Source organism: Papio anubis, chromosome 17 (assembly GCF_008728515.1).
Source record: "Papio anubis isolate 15944 chromosome 17, Panubis1.0, whole genome shotgun sequence".
Taxonomy (NCBI): domain Eukaryota; kingdom Metazoa; phylum Chordata; class Mammalia; order Primates; family Cercopithecidae; genus Papio; species Papio anubis.
Window position 1 is genome coordinate 32,309,682 of NC_044992.1, and position 19,997 is coordinate 32,329,678.

Consider the following 19,997-nt stretch of genomic DNA (forward strand, 5'->3'; position numbering starts at 1 on the left):
GCAACCTCTGCCTCCTGGGTTCAAGCGAATTCTCCTGCCTCAGCCTCCCAAGTAGCAGGGATTACAGGCGCCTGCCATCACACCCAGCTAATTTTTGTATTTTAGTAGAGACAGGGTTTCACCATCTCGGCCAGGCTGCTCTCGAACTCCAGACCTAGTGATCCACCCACCTCAGCCTCCCAAAGTGCTGGATTACAAGCATGGGCCACTGTCCTGGCCAATTTTCATATTTTGTATTTAAGACATAATTCTTGTTTAGCAAAGTTATCTTAATCTTAACAAATTCTCATATATACTATATACTTGCACTTCATTTTTACTTTTAGGTGCACTGTAAGTTCCTGAATCACATATTCAAAAATAGCACATATTTTTTAAACTCAGTGATGTATATTCTGTTTTATCTTTGAAAACTGGTAATTCACTTACAACATATTTTTAAATCACTGTCAAAATAGCCTACCTAAATGTCCTGATTTCAATTACGACAAAATTTAATACACCCTTTATCCAACTCAGAAACTTTTAAACAACAAAATATGTTCATTATCGGAGATCAGCTATAATCGGTACCATGTGCATTCAAAAAAATACACTTTTCTTTTTTTTCTTTTTGAGACGGGAGTCTCGCTCTCTCACCCAGGCTGGAGTGCAGTGGCCTGATCTCGGCTCACTGCAACCTCTGCCTCCTGGGTTCAAATGATTCTCCTGCCTCAGCCTCCTGAATAGCTGGGATTACAGGCGCACACCACCATACCCACCTACTTTTTGTATTTTTATTAGAGACAGGGTTTCACTATGTTGGCCAGGCTGGTTTCGAACTCCTGTCCTCACATGATCCGCCTGCCTCGGCCTCCCAAAGTGCTGGGATTACAGGCATGAGCCACCGTACCCGGCCAAAAATACGTTTTTCTAAATAAATGATTACTCTTTCTATTCTAAGACAAAAGAAGTGAAATAATTGTGGTACTAAGAGTGTTACTATATGCAGTGCTACAAAATCAAGTGACCTTTTGGTGTACTGTGATTCCTCTTACCTTGTGTTTTTTTCCAGCTTCTCTCTCACTATTTTGTCTATCTTTTTTATCAGGAAAAAGGAATTCCTCATCTCCTTCAACAAATGCATATGGATCAATTTTAGGTTCTTGTTCTGCATCAGATGCTATTGCTGAAAGATACTGGTTTTTAATTTGATATTGCTGCACTAATTCATCAGAAATTTTTAAAGGTTTCTTACATTGCACCATTAACCTGCATAAAAAAATTAAAAAAAATTAATTATCCACATAAGCATTAAAAATTTCCAAATGACATAAGTATCATAAGGTTTTTAGAACTACTTAAAGATTATCTAACCTGCAATCCCTTATTTCACAAATGAGGAGGCATGAAAATATTAAATAATTTGTTGAATAATAGAGAAATGGGGCCAAAATCCAAGTTTCCTAACTATATGATCTTTCCACCAAAATACGTTGTCTTTAGGTAATTCACGGTTCTCAAATCCTCAAGCACATTATTTTGTCCAAATCCATTCCCTGAAAGGGGCTCTTAAATCTAAACTGCTCCACGACAGTAACTCAAAGTGGGGGCTTTATAAAAGTGAGGTAAGATACTTTTAAACAATGTATACAAAGAAAGTGATTATGGTTTTTTTTTTTTTTTTTTTTAACTGCCATGAGTAGATACTTTAAGTTTTAAATTTTTGAAGGACTGATTTGTGTTTCATGAAAATAGCATTATTACTATTAATTGTGGCAAGATGTTTCACAATGGAAAGTGAAGTTTCAGTGCAAGTATCTGAGTTCTTTTCTAATCACATTGGCACATGAATTTTTAAGCTATTAGTCTTCTGCTTCAACACAGCAACTGAAAAACTGCTTCTCTTTATTCTCCTAAAATAACCAATAAAATGACAGGAGATGACAGAGTAAAAGAGAAGACAACAATGAAGTTGGAAAGATTAGCTAGTGGAAACTGACAGACCACAGAAAGCTAAAATCTAAGGATAAAAGAGGGACACCACAACAAGAATCAAGCTGATCTATACCAAAGAACCTTGGAAAGTATCAGGACTTTTTTCTCTCTGAAGACCCGACTGCTCGGTGAGTGTGAACACAGAATCATTAGCTTCTGGTTTGCATTAGAAACGTTTAGACTCTCAAATTCCTATTCTCTTGGGTATACAAAGCTAAAGTTCTCAACCTGTCATAACAGCAGCTAGCAGCCAAGCTTGTAGTCAGATCATATCCAGAATCTTGCAATGACTACTTCACTCTGAGAAAAAAACCAAAGTCTTTATATCATCCTATGAAAACTTCCCATAATCTTGTTCTTCTCCTCTCCAACTTCATCTTTTACTATTCTAGTCCTCTCTTATACTGCTTCCAAGGCCTTCCTTTATGTTCCTCAATGGGTTCCAGATCCATTCCCGGCTATTTCTTTTATTGGGAACATTCTCCTTCCAAATATCTGCATAGCCAACTCACTTCCTTCAAGTCTTTGTTTAAATGTCACCTCTCTCTGAGACCATAACTACCTTATTTAAAATACCAATATGCCCATGCCCATTTGCCTCAATAATAATCCCCCTTAACCTGCTCTATTTTCCTGCATAGCATTTATCTTTTAACATATTACATAATTTATTAAGTTCATAGTTGACTGTCACACTAGAACATAAAAGCTCCACAAAGACAGGGGGCTTACCTTTGTTCACTAATTTAGCACAGATGCCTAGAGTACCTGGTACATAATAGGTGTCAATACTTGCTAATGAATAAATGAAATCTAAAAATCACAGACTGAGATGTTTTTGCATTAGTACTACTAAAATACAGTATTTTGTACTCTGAAATTAACAATTTTTACACACTAGAAGGTATCAATGCCACTACTTATCTACTCTGAGTACTAATACAAAAATTGTAAGAGATGTAAGGTCTGGGAGCAATGAAGGTATCTGCACATTGCACATTCTTTGAGTGACAGGGAAATCACACCTTATTCATCTATTCACTAATGCCTAGCACTAGCAGCACGTGATCGCTTACAAACTAAGGGCAAAGCAGGCCATCAAAACAAAAACTGATTTCTAAACATGCTATCAAATGCTCAAATATATATCATTATTATTCCAAATATGCCCCAGATTTATCCCAAAAACTAAAATCCCAAGTATACAAAAACTTTCTTCTGTGGGAACATAATGTTAGCACACTGTCATTGGGGATATGTTTTATAATTAATCACCAGAATAGTTCTGTTGTATAAACAGATGAGTATCAAGTGTAGTTTTTTACCTCACCACATTAGACTCTAAATAACCGTTAGCTGAACTGTCTACCAAATTTCACTAATGCAAATCTTTTCTTTTTTTTTTTTTTTTTTTTTTTTGAGACGGAGTCGCTCTGTCGCCCAGGCTGGAGTGCAGTGGCGCGATCTCGGCTCACTGCAAGCTCCACCTCCCGGGTTCACGCCATTCTCCCGCCTCAGCCTCCAAGTAGCTGGGACTACAGGCGACCGCCACCACGCCCGGCTAGTTTTTTTGTATTTTTAGTAGAGACGGGGTTTCACCATGTTAGCCAGGATGGTGTCGATCTCCTGACCTCGTGATCCACCCGCCTCGGCCTCCCAAAGTGCTGGGATTACAGGCTTGAGCCACCGCGCCCGGCCGCAAATCTTTTCAAAATAGTAATTCTAGCTACTTTGATACGTACTTTTCTTATTTAACACTTAAAATAATATGTTAAGATAAGAAGCAAAGGGTATTATCCCTTACTTTGATGTGGAAATTATGTAAAATCAAGGGCTTTGCCAAGGTCACACAGTGGCAAAGTCAGAGACGAAAAGATTTTAAGTATTCATATTCAAATAACTATTCTTAGGGAAGAAAGTATAAGAAATCTCCCTTCCCCCAGCCTGAAAGACACTACTGCTCTTTGTAGAGACAAATAAAACAACTCTGTGTTTCATATTAAGTTGTCGTCTGGCAGAAGTATAAAAACCTTCACACTGTTTACATAAGTAGTTGCTAGACTACTGTGCAGTAACATTATTAAAAAAACCAATTCTACTGCACAGGGCTCTATTAAAATAAAAATGAGTAAACCAAATGCATTACCTAAATATGACTTTTTGTTATTTTATTGAATCATTCTCACAGACATTAGGATGTGCAAAGAATTTAAATGTAGTCAATTTCAAGAGGATCAAGACACAATAAATTTTAAAATATAAATCATTTACATTATACATTCTATATTTAAAGCTGATAAAAAATAGAATTAAAAATTGTTACTTTTAAGAGATGCCAGATAAAAAACTCTAATTACCATACTGTCAACATCAATTATATAGTACACATATACTTTTAGAATACGAATAACCTCTCCTTTCCTCAAACGAACTTTCACATACAGCCAAATAATTAACTACAGACACAGTTTCAATTAGACATAAAGCTAAATACAGACAAACTGCAAAAAGATCAGGTACAGCCATGAACAGCAAGTGCTGCAAGGCCCAAAGCAAATTTAAATTATATTATTCATTAATTCATCTCCTTCCTTTTACTATGACAATAACATACTATCCTGAAATGTACTCATATATAATTTAACATCGCTTATGGTAGCATATGCTGTTATGCCTTTATTCAATAAAAATTCTTCCAGATGAGGTATGACAGTTTTTAAGGATTGACAATTATAGAAGCAGATAAGCTATAGACGGGAAGTTAAGAAACAAATGAATGCAATAATGTCAAAATCTCCCCACCGCTTTTTTTCTTTTTTTTTGTTTTGAGACAAGGTCTTCTTGCTCTGTCACCTAGGCTGGAGTGCAGTGGCGCGGTCTCAGCTCACTGCAACCTCCACCTCCGGAGCTCAAAGTATCCTCCCTCTTCGGCCTCCTGAGTAGCTGGGACTACAGGCGTGTACCACCACACTTGGCTAGTTTTTTATGTTTTGTAGAGACAGGATGTCACTATATTGCCCAGGCTGGTCTTGAACTCCTGGGCTCAAGTGATCCTCCCATTTTTGCCTCCCAAAGTGTTGGGATTACAGGTGTGAGCTACTGTGCCCAGCCTAAAATCTCCCACTTTTTAAATGGTACTTTTTTCTATTACCATCTCCTATATTCAGAATCAATCCTTAAACTGAGTCAAGGTCACTGTCAAAGGAAAGCTTTATTGCATTAAAATAAAACAGGAAATATAGAAGACTTACTTAAAAGATTTAGGGTACAGTAAAATCAAAACAGGTTTATTTCATCACAGGCTTCCTTCTGTGAATCAAAGTCATTCAGAACTACCTTTTAGAGATCAAATAATGCATTCTATAACAATATACATACAAATCTGGTATATCACTAATACAACATTGCAGTTAATTCTATTGATGAACATCATGGTATATCCTGATATACTTTGGCCACAGAATAAAACATGTAAAGAACTATGCTCAAATACAGTTCTTTCTTTGCTCAGGGTTGAGACAGGTTTCCCTCTAAATCAGAATAACGGACTAAACCACCACAAATTCTTCTAAAACTAAGTGCTAAACCCATGAAAAAAGATACAATGTTTCTTGCCAGAAATTTTGCTGTCTTTAAAATTTATACAGTTCTTAGCCTCTATTCTGAAATACATACTATCATTAATTAATAGAGAAACTAAAAAGATATTTGTCACATGTATCTTATATATGGGTTATGCTGTGTTCCATTCCAACCTCTCCTTCCCCACAAGTAAATTCTAACAAATTAGAGGAATTTTACTTTTAAAAACATAGTCAATGAAAAGTTAAACATAAAACTTCTACACATGAAAGTCTAAGAAAAAGGGTACTTAGAAATGATAAATTCTATAACTCTATACTAGTTAGGTAGCAGTCACCATCTAAAACTGCTGATCAGAAAAATCAAGAGGGCTGGGTGCAGTGGCTCACATCTGCAATCCCAGTGCTTTGGGAGGCCAAGGTAGTAGCATCACCAGAGACCAGGAGTTCAAGACCAGCCTGGACAACATAGCGAGATCCTGTCTCTCAAAAAAAAAAAAAAAAAATTAGCTGAGCAGTGTTGTCACATGCCTGTAGTCTCACCTTCTTGGGAGGCTAAGGAGGATGGATGGCTTGAGCCCAGGAGCTCAAGGCTGCAGTGAGCCGTGATCATGCCACTGCACCATAGCCTGGGTAACAGCGCAAGATCCTCTCTCTTATAAAAATAAAAAATAAAAATCAAGAGTACAAATTTCTTTCACTAATCCACTATTATGGAAGGACAGTGCCACCTTTCAACAGCAATCAATGGAAACATTTATTTATACCAAACAGAAAATGCAGTTTCACTTAACATAAATAAAACAAAGCTTTGAATTTCTGCTACTGTAATTTTCTATGAAGTCACACACCTGTAAAGGTTCCACTATTACAAATCCACTAATTCTTTGTTTCTACTGATGCATTCTTGTCCTTTTGCATTGTATATCTACTCTGGGTTATTAACAGTCCCCTCTATTAAGTTTCAGACATTATCCCAACTGCCTGATGGAATCTCTCAGCAGGTACTTCAAACTGCATTCACATTTTTACAATGTACTCACATTACATGCACATAGCTAAAGTCATATAGTACAAAAAGATGAAAAGCCTAAGTATCTCAATCTCTCTCCTTCAAGATAACAAGTACTATTTCTATCATCTAATTAAGGTGGAAAAAAACCTACATATACGCCAGCATATATGTATGCACATATGTACTTTGTTCCTCATCTACATACAGAGCTTCCCATATCAGCCTACACAGATTTCCTTTAAGTGGATATGTCATTATTATTTAGCCAGGCCTTCATTATTTAGCAAGACCTTATTTTCATAAGGTATATCCATAGTTTCTGTTTTTTGTTTTTTTGTTTTTTGTTTTTTTTTTTTGAGACAGAGTCTTGCTCTGTTGCCCAGGCTGGAGTGCAGTGGCATGGTCTTGGCTCACTGTAACCTCTGGCTCCCAGGTTCAAGCAATTCTCCTGCCTCAGCCTCCTGAGTAGCTGGGATTACAGCTGCCTACCACCATGCCCAGCTAATTTTTTGTATTTTTAGTAGAGACAGGGTTTCACCATGTTGGCCAGGCTGGTCTGAAACTCCTGACCTCATGATCCACCCACCTTGGCCTCCCAAACTGCTGGGATTACAGGTGTGAGCCACCACGCCCAGCCTAGGTATATCAATAGTCATTCCAAGGTACTTCTATTTAGAAATGCTACTTTAAAAAAAAAAAAAAAAATCAGAAAAATTATGTTTGGTAAGATTTAGCCTAAAGTAGGTAAAAACAATGGTAGAGACACCTTTAAACCTATTCTTTATCTTTCTACCTCATGAACTAAATATGCTTGGCCTTAAACTCTCCTGTTATTCCCCTACTTTACTATTCAACTGGCTGCAAAGTTCTTCAAAATATATTCCACAGCATCTATAACACTCATACATCCCTGCTACTTCTAATTTCCTAGTGTCAGCCTCACATCACTTTCTCTATGAGTTGCTCGAATATGTCCAAATTGATCTCCTTTCATACAAACGTACCTTTTCATTTCAAGCAACCTTTCAGTAACATTACTTGGTGAGTTTTTCCAAAATCCTTATTTTCCAAAACTTGTTATTTTATCTCACTCAATACTTGAAATAGCTCCCCTATCATCTCAAGGATAATACATAAACTTATGAATACTATTCTGCTATTCCATTCCATAGTCCTACGCTTTTCAGGTCTCATTTCTCATCATGACACACCAAACTACTAAGGAACACCCCTATAATCTAACCATACGAAACTACATAAAGCTTCTGCATCTTCATAAATGGAATTATTCCCCACTCTGTGTCTGTACTATATTTTAGTTATAGCTCTATCAGATAATATGTTATTTTCCAACAGACTAGAATTTCATTTACGGTCAAGAGCTAAATTTATTTTATACACCAACAGTGCCCCCACAGCATACTGCATAAGAGAAACTTCAGTTTTATTCAAACCGATGAAGAAATACCTTTTAAGAATATGAATTTAAAAAGAAAGATAATATTCCTGAGATACAAAATGCAGAGGACTTGCAACAGCCCTCTAATTAACTTCATTAAAATTAACTGCTAAACATTTAAATGCACTTTCAAAACTCAAAGAATGGAAAAATAATAATGGATATTTACAATGACTAGGTGACAGAAATTCACCAATTTACTAATATAAACAAATGAGGCTTCTGAATGGATTACTCTATGACTAAAAAGGTGTTTGATCATATTACATCTTTAAAATTATAAGTGCTTCCAGAAAGAATTTAAGAAGGTTGTTTAAATGCCATCAAAAGAGGGCCAGGCGCAGTGGCTCACTCCTGTAATCCCAGCACTTTGGGAGGCCGAGGCGGGTGTATCACCTGAAGTTGGGAGTTCGAGACCGGCGTGGCCAACATGGCGAAACCCGTCTCTACTAAAAATACAAAAATTAGCCAGGTGTGGCGGCGCATGCCTGTGATCCCAGCTACTCAGGAGGCCAAGGCAGAAGAATCACTTGAACCTGGGAGGTGGAGGTTGCAGGGAGCCAAGGGCAACAAGAGCGAAACTCCATCTCAAAAAAAAAACAAAACAAAACAAACAAAAAAAGCCTTCAAAAGAGAGTAACAATAATTCATTGAATTTATTTTAATGACAGGGAACATATCTAACTTTGTCATTTGGCTGTACCACTTTCTACAAGGAGACGACTATTATTTTGATCCTTATGACATCACATCTCAAGCAATATTAACAGTAGGTAATAAATTATCCAGTTATTCCAACAAAATCCTTTTCACTATGGGGAAAAAAAAGCATTTTTGTTTCAGCATAATAAAAGACCATGTCTGCCGGGTGCGGTGGCTCACACCAGCACTTTGGGAGGCCGAGGCCGGCGGATCACGAGGTCAGGAGATCAAGACCATCCTGGCTAACACAGTGAAACCCCGTCTCTACTAAAAATACAAAAAATTAGCCAGGCGTGGTGGTGGGCGCCTGTGGTCCCAGCTACTCGGGAGGCTGAGGCAGGAGAATGGTGTGAACTCAGGAGGCGGAGCTTGCAGTGAGCGGAGATTGTGCCACTGCACTCCAGCCTGGGTGACAGTGAGACTCCGTTTAAAAAAAAAAAAAAAAAGACCATGTCAAGTATCTGACCCTAGTATGGAGTGACTAAAGTAGCATGGGGAATCTCCCCGATGAAGTCAATCAGTAAACATGCTGACCTTTCTAGTAACTATTATTTTAGAGTTCAAATTTCTGTTACAAGTTATTCATTATATTAAAGTATCTTAACACTTTTAACACTTCGAGCTGGATAATTTTTTGTTATGGGAGATTATCCTGTGCACTGTAAGATATTTAGCAGCATCTCTAATCTCTACTTACTAGGTGCCAGTAGCATATCCCAAGTTGATAATAAAAAATGTCTCTGGACATTGGCAAATGTTACCTGGGGATGGGGCTGGAAGGATATAAAATTGCCCCAGTTGGGAAATACTACACAGAATAATAATTCCAGGAAAAGGACAGAATCATCCACATGATTATTTTTAAAATCAAACTTTTAACATACCAAGTATAGAACAATTACATTCCATAAATGCTTCTCAGTTAACATAGCAGCTAAACCTTTGATGGTTCACCTTTTGGATGTTTACCATACCAACTAATCTGTTATCATACTACAAAAACAAAGCTTATATCTAGAAGTGAACTGTGGCCAGGCGCAGTGGTTCACACCTGTAATCCCAGCACTTTGTGAGGCTGAGGTACGTGGATCACCTGAGGTCAGGAGTTCGAGACCAGCCTGACCAACATGGTGAAACCTTGTCTCTACTAAATACAAAAAATTAGTTGGGTGTGGAGGTGGATGTCTGTAATCCCAGCTACCTGGGAGGGTGAGGCAAGAGAATTGCTTGAACTTAGGAGGCAGAGGTTGCAGTGAGCCAAGATTGTACCATTGCACTCCAGCCTGAGCAACAACAGCAAAACTCCATCTCAAAAAAAAAAAAGAAAAAAAAAGTCAACTGTGACATGATACACATTTCAGTAACTAGTATAACCAAAACAATACTCACATAAGACATATCATTAAAATTAAAACCCTTTTATTCAATCTTTTTTTTCCTTATCTATAAGGCAGAAAAAAAGGGTGACAAGGAATAGGCAAAGCATATTATTTCCTTACCTTACATAATTACAATCCAGTACCACTCTAGCCTGCATGCTACTTTTCTACACTATGCTTCCTCCTTCTCATTCTCATTCAGTGAGAAAAATGTCAAATAATTTTAGAACAGATTTTGTTTTTTTTTTTGAGACGGAGTCTTGCTCTGTCGCCTAGGCTGGAGTGCAGTGGCCAGATCTCAGATCACTGCAAGCTCCGCCTCCCAGGTTTACGCCATTCTCCTGCCTCAGCCTCCCGAGTAGCTGGGACTATAGGCACTCGCCACCTCGCCCGGCTAGTTTTTTGTATTTTTTTTTTCAGTAGAGATGGGGTTTCACCGTGTTAGCCAGGATGGTCTCGATCTCCCGACCTCGCGATCCGCCCATCTTGGCCTCCCAAAGTGCTGGGATTACAGGCTTGAGCCACCGCACCCGGTCTACAACAGATTTTAAGGTTAAACTGTATTAACTTCTAAGAGACCTTCATTTTGCCCACAAAAACTCACTATTAAAGTTTTTAAAACCAAAAAAAATTCATACCACCACATTTTTACACACATTAAATAAGAAAATATAACCTGGAAATAAAACAAGTTTTAAAATAGTATTTTAGGGCCACACTGTCATTTCATTCACCCGAACATTTGCTGAATTTCTATTGTGTACCTACAATTGTTCTAAGGGGGTATGTGTGTTTGTGCTAGAAGAATACAGCAGTAAACAAGACAAGACTCCTTGCCCTCATAGAGCTTGCATTCTAATAGGGAAAAGACCATTAGCAAATACATAATATAATTTCAGATACATGCTAGGGAGAAATTAAAAGCAGTGCACAGGACAGGCAGTGATTTGGGAGAGAAAGACCATAGTTTAGATAAAACGGTCAGGAAAATCCTCCCTGAGAAGATAACTTTTGAGCAGCACTGAATGGTAAGAAGGGATAAGCAGTTCACCCTCTTTATAATCCAATTCTAAAAGGCCATGAGGAATAAGCTTGGCTTTTTGAATAATTTATCAAGGATGCTGGTGTAGCTAAATCAGGAGACAGGCAGGATACCAGTAGGTAACATGGGTGAAGAACGAGGTAGGCAAGAGACTGCATACAATCTTACAGATCAGGAGAAAGGGTATGGATTTTACTCTAAGTATAAAGGGAAACTATGGGAGGAATTTAAGCAAATAAGTAAGGCAATATTTTACTTGCAATGATTACCCTCACTGCTGTGTAGAGGATACATGTAGAATACAAACAAGGAGACTAGTAATATCAGGCAAGAGCTGAGGCTGGCTTAGACTTACATTACATTTACCATGAGTAAGACTAAGATTTTTTTAAGGTTTGTTTCTAAAACATCATTTACTTTTTTTTTTTTTTTTTTTTTGAGACGGAGTCTCACTCTGTTGCCCAAGCTGGAGTGCAGTGGCGCGATCTCTGCTCACTGCAACTTCTGCCTCCCGGTTTAAGGGGTTCTCCTACCTTAGCCTCCAAGTATCTGGGATTACAGGCACATGCCACCACACCCAGCTGATTTTTGTATTTTCAGCAGAGACAGGGTTTCACCATGTTGGCCAGGCTGGTCTGGAACTCCTGACTTCAGGTGATCCACCTGCCTGGCCTCCCAAAGTGCTGGGATTACAGGTGTGACCTACCACGCCCAGCTCTAAGACGACATTTACTTTCAAGAGACCTGCTGACTATTAAGTAAGCTCACTGTCTTTCATAATCCCTAAGAGTATACTGATCTCTCTCAATTTATAATCCAGATTAATTTTAATTAAAAATAAAATCATGGATGGGCACAGTGGCTTGTGTCTGTAATCCCAGCACTTTGGGAGGCTGACACGGACTGATCACTTGAGGTCAGGAGTTCAAGACCAGCCTGGCCAAAATGGTGAAACATGATCTCTACTAAAAGTACAAAAATTATCTGGTCATGGTGGCGCACACCTGTAATTCCAGCTATTCTGGAGGTTGAGGCACAAGAATTGCGTGAACCTGGGAGGCGGAAGTTGCAGTGAGCCGAGACTGTGCCAATGCACTCCAGCCTGGGTGACACAGTAAGACTCTGTCTCAAAATAAATAAAATTAAATTAAAATACTTTTAGATTCAAAAGGCCAGATGAAGCACAGGACTTATCTGCTAAAATGACAATAAAAGCATTTTAATTTACTATTATTTTTAAAGAAACAGGGTCTCATTGCTGCCCAGGCTGGAATACAGTGGCTATTCATAGGTGCAATCCCACCACTACCAGCATAGGAGTTTTGACCTGCTCCATTTCCGTCCCAGACTGGTTCACCCGTCCTCAGGCAACCTGGAGGTCACCATACTGATGCTGAACTTGATGCAGACACTCAATCGGCCCAGTGCACAGCAGCCCGGAACTCCTGGGATCAAGCAATCCTCCTCACACAACCATACTCGGCTAGGTATTTTAAAAGAGAATAAATCTCTAACAGTAGAAAAAATGAGAGAGAGGCTATAAATAGACCAGATGTTTCACTAAGTCTCACAGGGAAGCTCAAATAAGATAAAATACAGCAGAAAATGTTCACAACCTAGAATATGCAAAAGAAGGGATTATAGGCCAACTACATAAACAACAGGAGAGTCTAATTGCCTGGGAAAGTCAGAAAAAATCTGGACTTAAATTTCTAGACAGATATGAGAAAAAGGGTTACTTTGGTCACACTGCCTATGGGGTTAGCCCGGCTCTGCAAGGAGGAGTGAAAAAAAAAAAGAGGAGGAGGAAAAAAGAAAAAGGAGAAGGGGACAGGAACCAGAAGAAAAACACAAATGAGAAAAAGAGCTGAAAATGGGGCAACAAGAAAAGTTCCTTTTTAAGGAAAATGAATAAACTACCTGTGAAAATAAGTATAACTCCTCTTCATTCTGGAATTCTAGGAATGGTTGACTTCCCTTCCAAAAATTCCCTATCCAATTATCAGAAAGCGAATTATCTGACACCTACACATATTACATACTAAAGTATTTATTGAAAGAGCAAGGCCCACCAGTCAACAAGCTCTACCTATATACAACATTTCCAATCACCCTATCTATTCTCTGACATTAAAATATATATAGACAGGCCAGGTGTGGTGGCTCATGCCTGTAATCCCAGCACTTTGGGAGGCTGAGGCCAGTGGATCACTTGAGGTCAGGAATTCGAGACCAGCCAGGCCAATATGGTGAAACCCCGTCTCTATTAAAAATACAAAAATTAGCCAGGCATGGTGGCATGCACTTCTAGTCCCAGCTACTTGGGAGGCTGAGGCAGGAGAATTGCTTGAACCCGGGAGGTGGAGGTTGCAGTGAGCTCAGATCACACCACTGCACTCCAGCCTAGGAGACAGAATGAGACTCCATCTCAAAAAAACAAAAATGAAATAATAATAACTATCAGGTCGAGCGCAGGGGCTCACGCCTGTAATTCCAGCACCTTGGGAGGCTGAGGCCAGTGGATCACTTGAGGTCAGGAGTTCGAGACCAGCCTGGCCAACATGGTGAAATCCTGTCTCTATTAAAAATACAAAACTTAGCCAGGCATGGTGGCACGCACTTGTAGTCCCAGCTTGGGAGACTGAGGCAGGAGAATTGCTTGAACCCAGGAGGTGGAGGTTGCAGTGAGCTCAGATCACACCATTTTACTCCAGCCTGGGAGACAGAATGAGGCTCCATCTCAAAAAAATAAAAATGAAATAATAACAATTAGGTCAGGTGCAGTGGCTCACGCCTGTAATCCCAGCACTTTGGGAGGTAGAGGCAGGTGGATCACAAGGTCAGGAGATCAAGACCATCCTGGCTAACAAGGTGAAGCCCCATCTCTACTAAAAATACAAAAAATCAGCCGGGCGTGGTGGCATGTGCCTATAGTCCCAGCTCCTCAGGAGGCTGAGGCAGGAGGGTCGCTTGGACCTGGAGGGCGGAGGTTTCAGTGAGTCGAGACAGCCACTGCACTCCAGCGTGGGTGACAGAACAAGACTCCATCTCAAAAACAAAAACACAAAAAACAATCAGAAGTATGACAAGAAGAATCTGAGTAAAGAACAAGACCAAAATAAAGTAATTCTAGAGAAAAACAAAATCACAGAACATCAAACAAAGGAATGTCATTAAAAAAAATCAGTTGAGAATGTTTTTAAAACATGAGAAACAAAAATTCAGAATTCAAGAAAGTTGAGAGTCCCCTGAGAAAACAGAGCACCATCTAAAACATGGAAGTTTTAAAAATAATTTTTAAGGAGATCGTATTATCTAAGAAATAGAGAATTTCCAAATTGCAGAACAAAAGCCTTCAAAATGAGTTAGCCCTTGGTCGGCACAGTGGCTCACGCTTGTAACCCCAGCAATTTGGGAGGCTGAGGCGGGGGCGGCGGGGGTGGGGGGATCACGAGGTCAGGAGATTGAGACTATCTTGACTAACACTGTGAAACTCCGTCTCTACTAAAAAATGTAAACAATTAGCAGGGTGTGGTGGCACACGCCTATAGTCCCAGCTACTCGGGAGGCTGAGGCAGGAAAATGCATGAACCCGGGAGGCAGAGCTTGCAATGAGCGCAGATCATGAAACTGCACTCCAGCCTGGACGAAAGAGCGAGACTCTGTCTCAAAAAAAAAAAAAAAAAAAAAAAAAAGAGCCCTTCAAGTGCCCATCACAAGGACTGGAAAAAAGATCATTATACCTACTACACATATTCTTGTGAAATTTCTAAAGCTAAGAGAAGACCTTAAAAGCCTCACAGAAGTAAGAGATCACATGTTTTTTTAAATAAGCAAGAATGAAACTCATTATTACACATTTCATCCGAAGTTTGAGATACTAGAAGACAGTAAAGCAATGCCTATGAGTTCAAGGGGGAAATTATTTTCAATTATGAAACCAACATGTAATCAAATTATCAATCCAAGCATGAGGGCAAAATATCAGATCATTTTCAGAAATACAAGGATGCCAAATTTATCTCCCACTCTTCCCTTTCACCCCCTCCCCCCAAGGAAGCTAGATATTCACCAAGAAAATAAGGGCGAAACCAAGAAGAAGCCACTAGTTATAAAAAAAATTGTGGTATTAACTTGAGTCTAATCAAAATGAAATCCTAGAGAGCTGAAAACAAGTCTAGAAAGCAATTGGTTCACATTATAACAGAAATAAGAAAGTATTAAACTCCATATAATAGTTATATTATCTGGAGTAGTCTGATATTGAGGAAAAAAGCTACATTAAAAAATAAACATAAATCAATAATGAAAATGTGACATTTTAAGCAAATAAAGTCTAAGACATTATTTAACCTATTAGTAGCATTTAAGCAATAAGAAAGTAATTCACTGAAAAAAAAAGGTAATTCACTGACAATGATCTGATAAAGGAGGAACTGTAATCTTTGTACATTCCTTGGCCTTGCACTAATAAATAGGTAGACAGTTCTATTGAGCATAATCGTATTTTATTGGTTGATTTTCATCTTTTAGAAAAATTTGTATATAAAAGAATTATTATTAGACAGACTATAAATGTATTTATAACAACATAGAAAGTCAAGGGATACCTGGAAAAAAGCCTTCTTCTGCCCAAAGTACAACATTAATACAGTGAACAAAGAAGGCAAACCACCGATGGAGGAAGATACCTACAGCACATAAAACTAATGCAGGATTAATACCCAGAACATGCAAAGAATACATCAGAAAAAAAAGAAAAGAAAAATGGAATAAAAAATACAACGAATAGGCAAGTCAGAGAAGAGGAAACCTGAATACCACCAAAACATTTTAAATGATGCTCAATCTCACTAGAAATCTGGAAGACACGTATTTAGACAATGAGATGACATTTTGCGTGCTGCAGATTAGTGAAATTAAATCTCATAATACCAACTATAGAGGAAAACATAGTGTAACAGCCATTCCCATATACTGATGTTTCATGAGGGTTTAAACCATATACCAGTTGCGGAACAGCAACTGGGCAACAACCCTTAATGCTGAAAATGGACATAGCCATGTTGAAAAAGGCTTTTAGATATATTTCCTAAAGAAATTCTTATACAAGTACACAAGGAAATGTGTACCAAACAAAATGGAAAATGTTAGGGTGAAAAACTGAAAATAACCAACATATCTATCTTTAAGAGTTTAGATATTTACCATATGTTCATAAGGAAATACCATAAAGCAACTAAAATAACTAGAGCTACATGTATAAAAACATGTACTGAAATAATAAGTACCAATTCAGGCTGGGTGCAGTGGCTCATGCCTGTAATCCCAACACTTCAGGAGGCCGAGGTAGGTGGATCACTTGAGGTCAGGAGCTCGAGACCAGCCTAGCCAACATGGTGAAACCCCATCTCTACTAAAAATACAAAAATTAGCTGGGTGTGGTGGCGCACACCTATAAACCCAGCTACTTGGGAGGCTGAGGCAGAAGATCGCTTGAACCCAGAGGTGAAGTTTCAGTGAGCCTAGATCATGTCTCTACACTCTAGCCTGGGTGACAGAGACTCTGTCTCGGGGGGAAAAAAAAAAAAAGTACCCGAATTCAGGACAGTGGAAGGAAGACTGGAAGAAGAAAAACAGTACATAGGAATTCTAACTGTATGTAAAATTCTTAAAGTGGCTGATGTACAAGTGTGCAAGTGTTTACATATTATTTTCTCCACTTTTTGTGGCTAAAGTTATTTCATAATAAAGAAGTTCCCTGAGGAAAAAACACAGTAAAGGAATAATGCAAAGTTAATACTCAATGAATTTATTCTTGTAAATCCTACCTTGAATCCAATACTGAGTCCTAGTATTAAGAACTTGCATCACTTCCACCCTTAAATTATAATGGTGACTATTAAAAAAAATACATACTCTGTAACTGATGTTACACTTTCCTGTCCAAAAGGTCCAACTGGATCATCCTTGAATTTATCACTTGGAAGTTGAGGTGGTAAAAACTCTACATCTTTTTTCTTTGGGACCTTGTAATACTTCCAGGCTATATTGGCTTCATCTTCTTCCAAGTTTACTGCTGTACCAACATATACTGTAGGTTCTACAGCTTCCTGATATTGAGGTGGGAAAGACTGGGACAAACTGTCTATCCTATCTTCCATTGGTTTAGAAGGAACCAAGGGATCTGGTGTTGGCATTTGATAAAAATGTTGACTCTGAGGAGTTGAAGGTGTTTTAGTCACTCCTTCATCAACCACATCACAAGGGTGAGGACTAAGTGGGGGTGGTTGAGGTGAATTTGCCATTTCGGTGCCATGCATCTGAGGAGTCTTTGCTACATCATTAGTTCGGATATTTGAAAATCTCACTTGACTGTCTGGAGCAGAGATCACAAGTCTTTGGCTGGCTGAATCTGTGTCCATGCCAACATCATCACTAACAGACACACGATGGTGAAAAGGGGTCAAGGGGCGCTTCTGTGGCTTTTCACTCTTTTCTTGCTTCTCATTGGTCTTGTGCTTAGGAAGTATTTGTTGTTGCTGACCTAAAGATGGTGCCTGTCCTTGTTGTCCAGCATTTCTTGACTTGAGATTTTTGTGCCTGAAAAGTTAAAATAAAGGTTTCATATTTACAGTATCACTATTATGGCAAAGTATAATACCAGTTAACAGTATTAGACACTTCAGTTATCATTTGTTTTTCACATATAATCCTAAAAGTAATTTGAATTTAAAAGAGGAAAAAATACTTTGCTCGTGACCTAAATAAAATACAAGAGTATGCAAAAAGATTCATAAAAACCAATTCTCTCATGCTCATTTAATAGTCATGTGATCGGATAGCCAAAGATTATGTCTTATATGATTTAAATATTTTAGTATCTAATTTAAATACAGAAGTAAGATTCCAGTTAAGGTTAAAAGGTATAACAAGGCTTGAAATTTACTCATTTCTAAATGTACCTGATATTTCCTGTTAGTAATTATTATAAATTAATGGCTTGGCTAAGCGTAGTCATCACCTACAATCCTACAGCAACTGGCTAGAAAGTGTATTCTACTCTACTGAACAGAAGTTACATCAGTCTGGAAAGTGCTAGAATTGACTGACTGATGGGCCTCACACAATATCTACCTTATCCAAATACTTAGCACTAAAAAAAAAGAATAAGCTGACTAGAAAAGGGAAATAAAAATGCCTAAAATAATTTCTTCCTCATAATTTAAAGCAATTCTAAAATGAAGAACTTAAATGATATACCTAAACATCAAATAATTTTGCTAAGTTTAAGATTTCTAGGCTGGGCACAGTGGCTGACGCCTGTAATCCCAGCACTTTGGGAGGCTGAGGTGGGTGGATCACCTGAGGTCAGGAGTTTGAGACCAGCTTGGCCAACATGGTAAAATCTCGTCTCTACTAAAAATAAAAAATTAGCCAGCTGTGGTGGCACGCGCCTGTAGTCCCAGCTAATTGGGAGGTTGAGGCAGGAGAACAGCTTGAACCCAGGAGGCGGAGGTTGCAGTGAGCTGAGATTGTGCCACTGCATGCCACTGCACACCAGCCTGGGTGACAGAGCAAGACTCCATCTCAAAAAAAAAAAAAAAAAAGATTTCATTTCCAAACGTAATGAGATATATATACTCATAATATTATGTTTACACTAAGAAACTTTTTTTTTTTTGAGATGGAGTTTTGCTCTTCTTGCCCAGGCTGCAGTGTAATGGCATGATCTCGGCTCACTGCAACCTCTGCCTCCCAGGTTCAAGCGATTCTCCTGCCTCAGCCTCCCTAGTAGCTGCGATTACAGGCATGTGCCATCACACCCAGCTAATTCTGTATTTTTAGTAGAGACGGGGTTTCTCCATGTTGGTCAGGCTGGTCTCGAACTCCTGACCTCACGTGATCCGCCCTCCTCGGGCTCCCAAAGTGCTGGAATTACAGGCATGAGCCACCATGCCCAGCCAAGAAACTTTTAAAATGTGGTAAGATATGGAGTTTACACATTCAGTATTCATTAGGTTTTTCTTTTTAAATTTTACTTTTTCGTTGAATCAGAGCTATCCAGAAAGAGTATTAAAAAGCAGTGACAGGCACTTATTTGAAAAACTCTCTGTTGAAAAGACATGCTGAGACACCTTTTTTTTTCTGGAGACCAAATCTCACTCTGTTGCCAGGCTGGAGTGCAGTGGTGCAATCTTGGCTCACTGCAATCTCCGCCTCCCAGGTTCAAGCGACTTTCCTGCCTCAGCCTCCCGAGTAGCTGGGACTACAGGTGCATGTCACCACACCCAGCTGATTTTTGTATTTTCAGTAGAGACGGGGTTTCACCACGTTGGCCAGGATGGTCTCGCTCTCTTGACCTCGTGATCCGCCCGCCTTGGCCTCCCAAAGTGCTGGGATTATAGGCGTGAGCCACTGCGCCTGTCCGAGATACTTTTTGTACAGAGCCTGAGATATCTTATTGTGCATGGAGAAAAAAAAGAACCAAAGTTATCAAAGAAAACCAAACTCATTTCAAAAGGACATAGGAGAAATCAACCATTATCCTAATATTAAAATCAAAGATATTACACAAAAAGAAAACCATAGACCATTATCTCTTAAGAACACAGATGTAAATAATTAACAAAATATTAGCAACTCAAACCAGCAAAATATAAAATAATAATACATCATGACCAAATGATGTTAATTCTGGGAATGTAAAGTGTAGCATCCAAAAGAAAAAAATATCATGCATGACATTAATAGAATAAAAGAAAACCATATTATCTCAATAACTACAGAAAAAACCCTACTAATACTATTAATATATTCAACCCCTATTTATATAGATTCA

General features: G+C 38.6%; 1 protein-coding gene across 2 annotated transcripts in view; it reads right to left on the reverse strand.

Annotated features, from left to right (window-relative positions):
- Window positions 1–19,997, reverse strand: part of MED13 (mediator complex subunit 13) — a 122,147-nt gene that overhangs the window by 49,533 nt on the left and 52,617 nt on the right. Inside the window, exons 9-10 of one of the 2 annotated variants that reach the window (XM_003912849.5) lie at window positions 17,075–17,758; window positions 1,038–1,251 (exon numbers count right to left, since the gene is read on the reverse strand). In XM_003912849.5, coding sequence (XP_003912898.1) covers window positions 1,038–1,251; window positions 17,075–17,758 — 898 coding nt within the window. The remainder of the gene's footprint in view (window positions 1–1,037; window positions 1,252–17,074; window positions 17,759–19,997) is intronic. The other variant, XM_017950658.3, reaches the window with a different exon arrangement.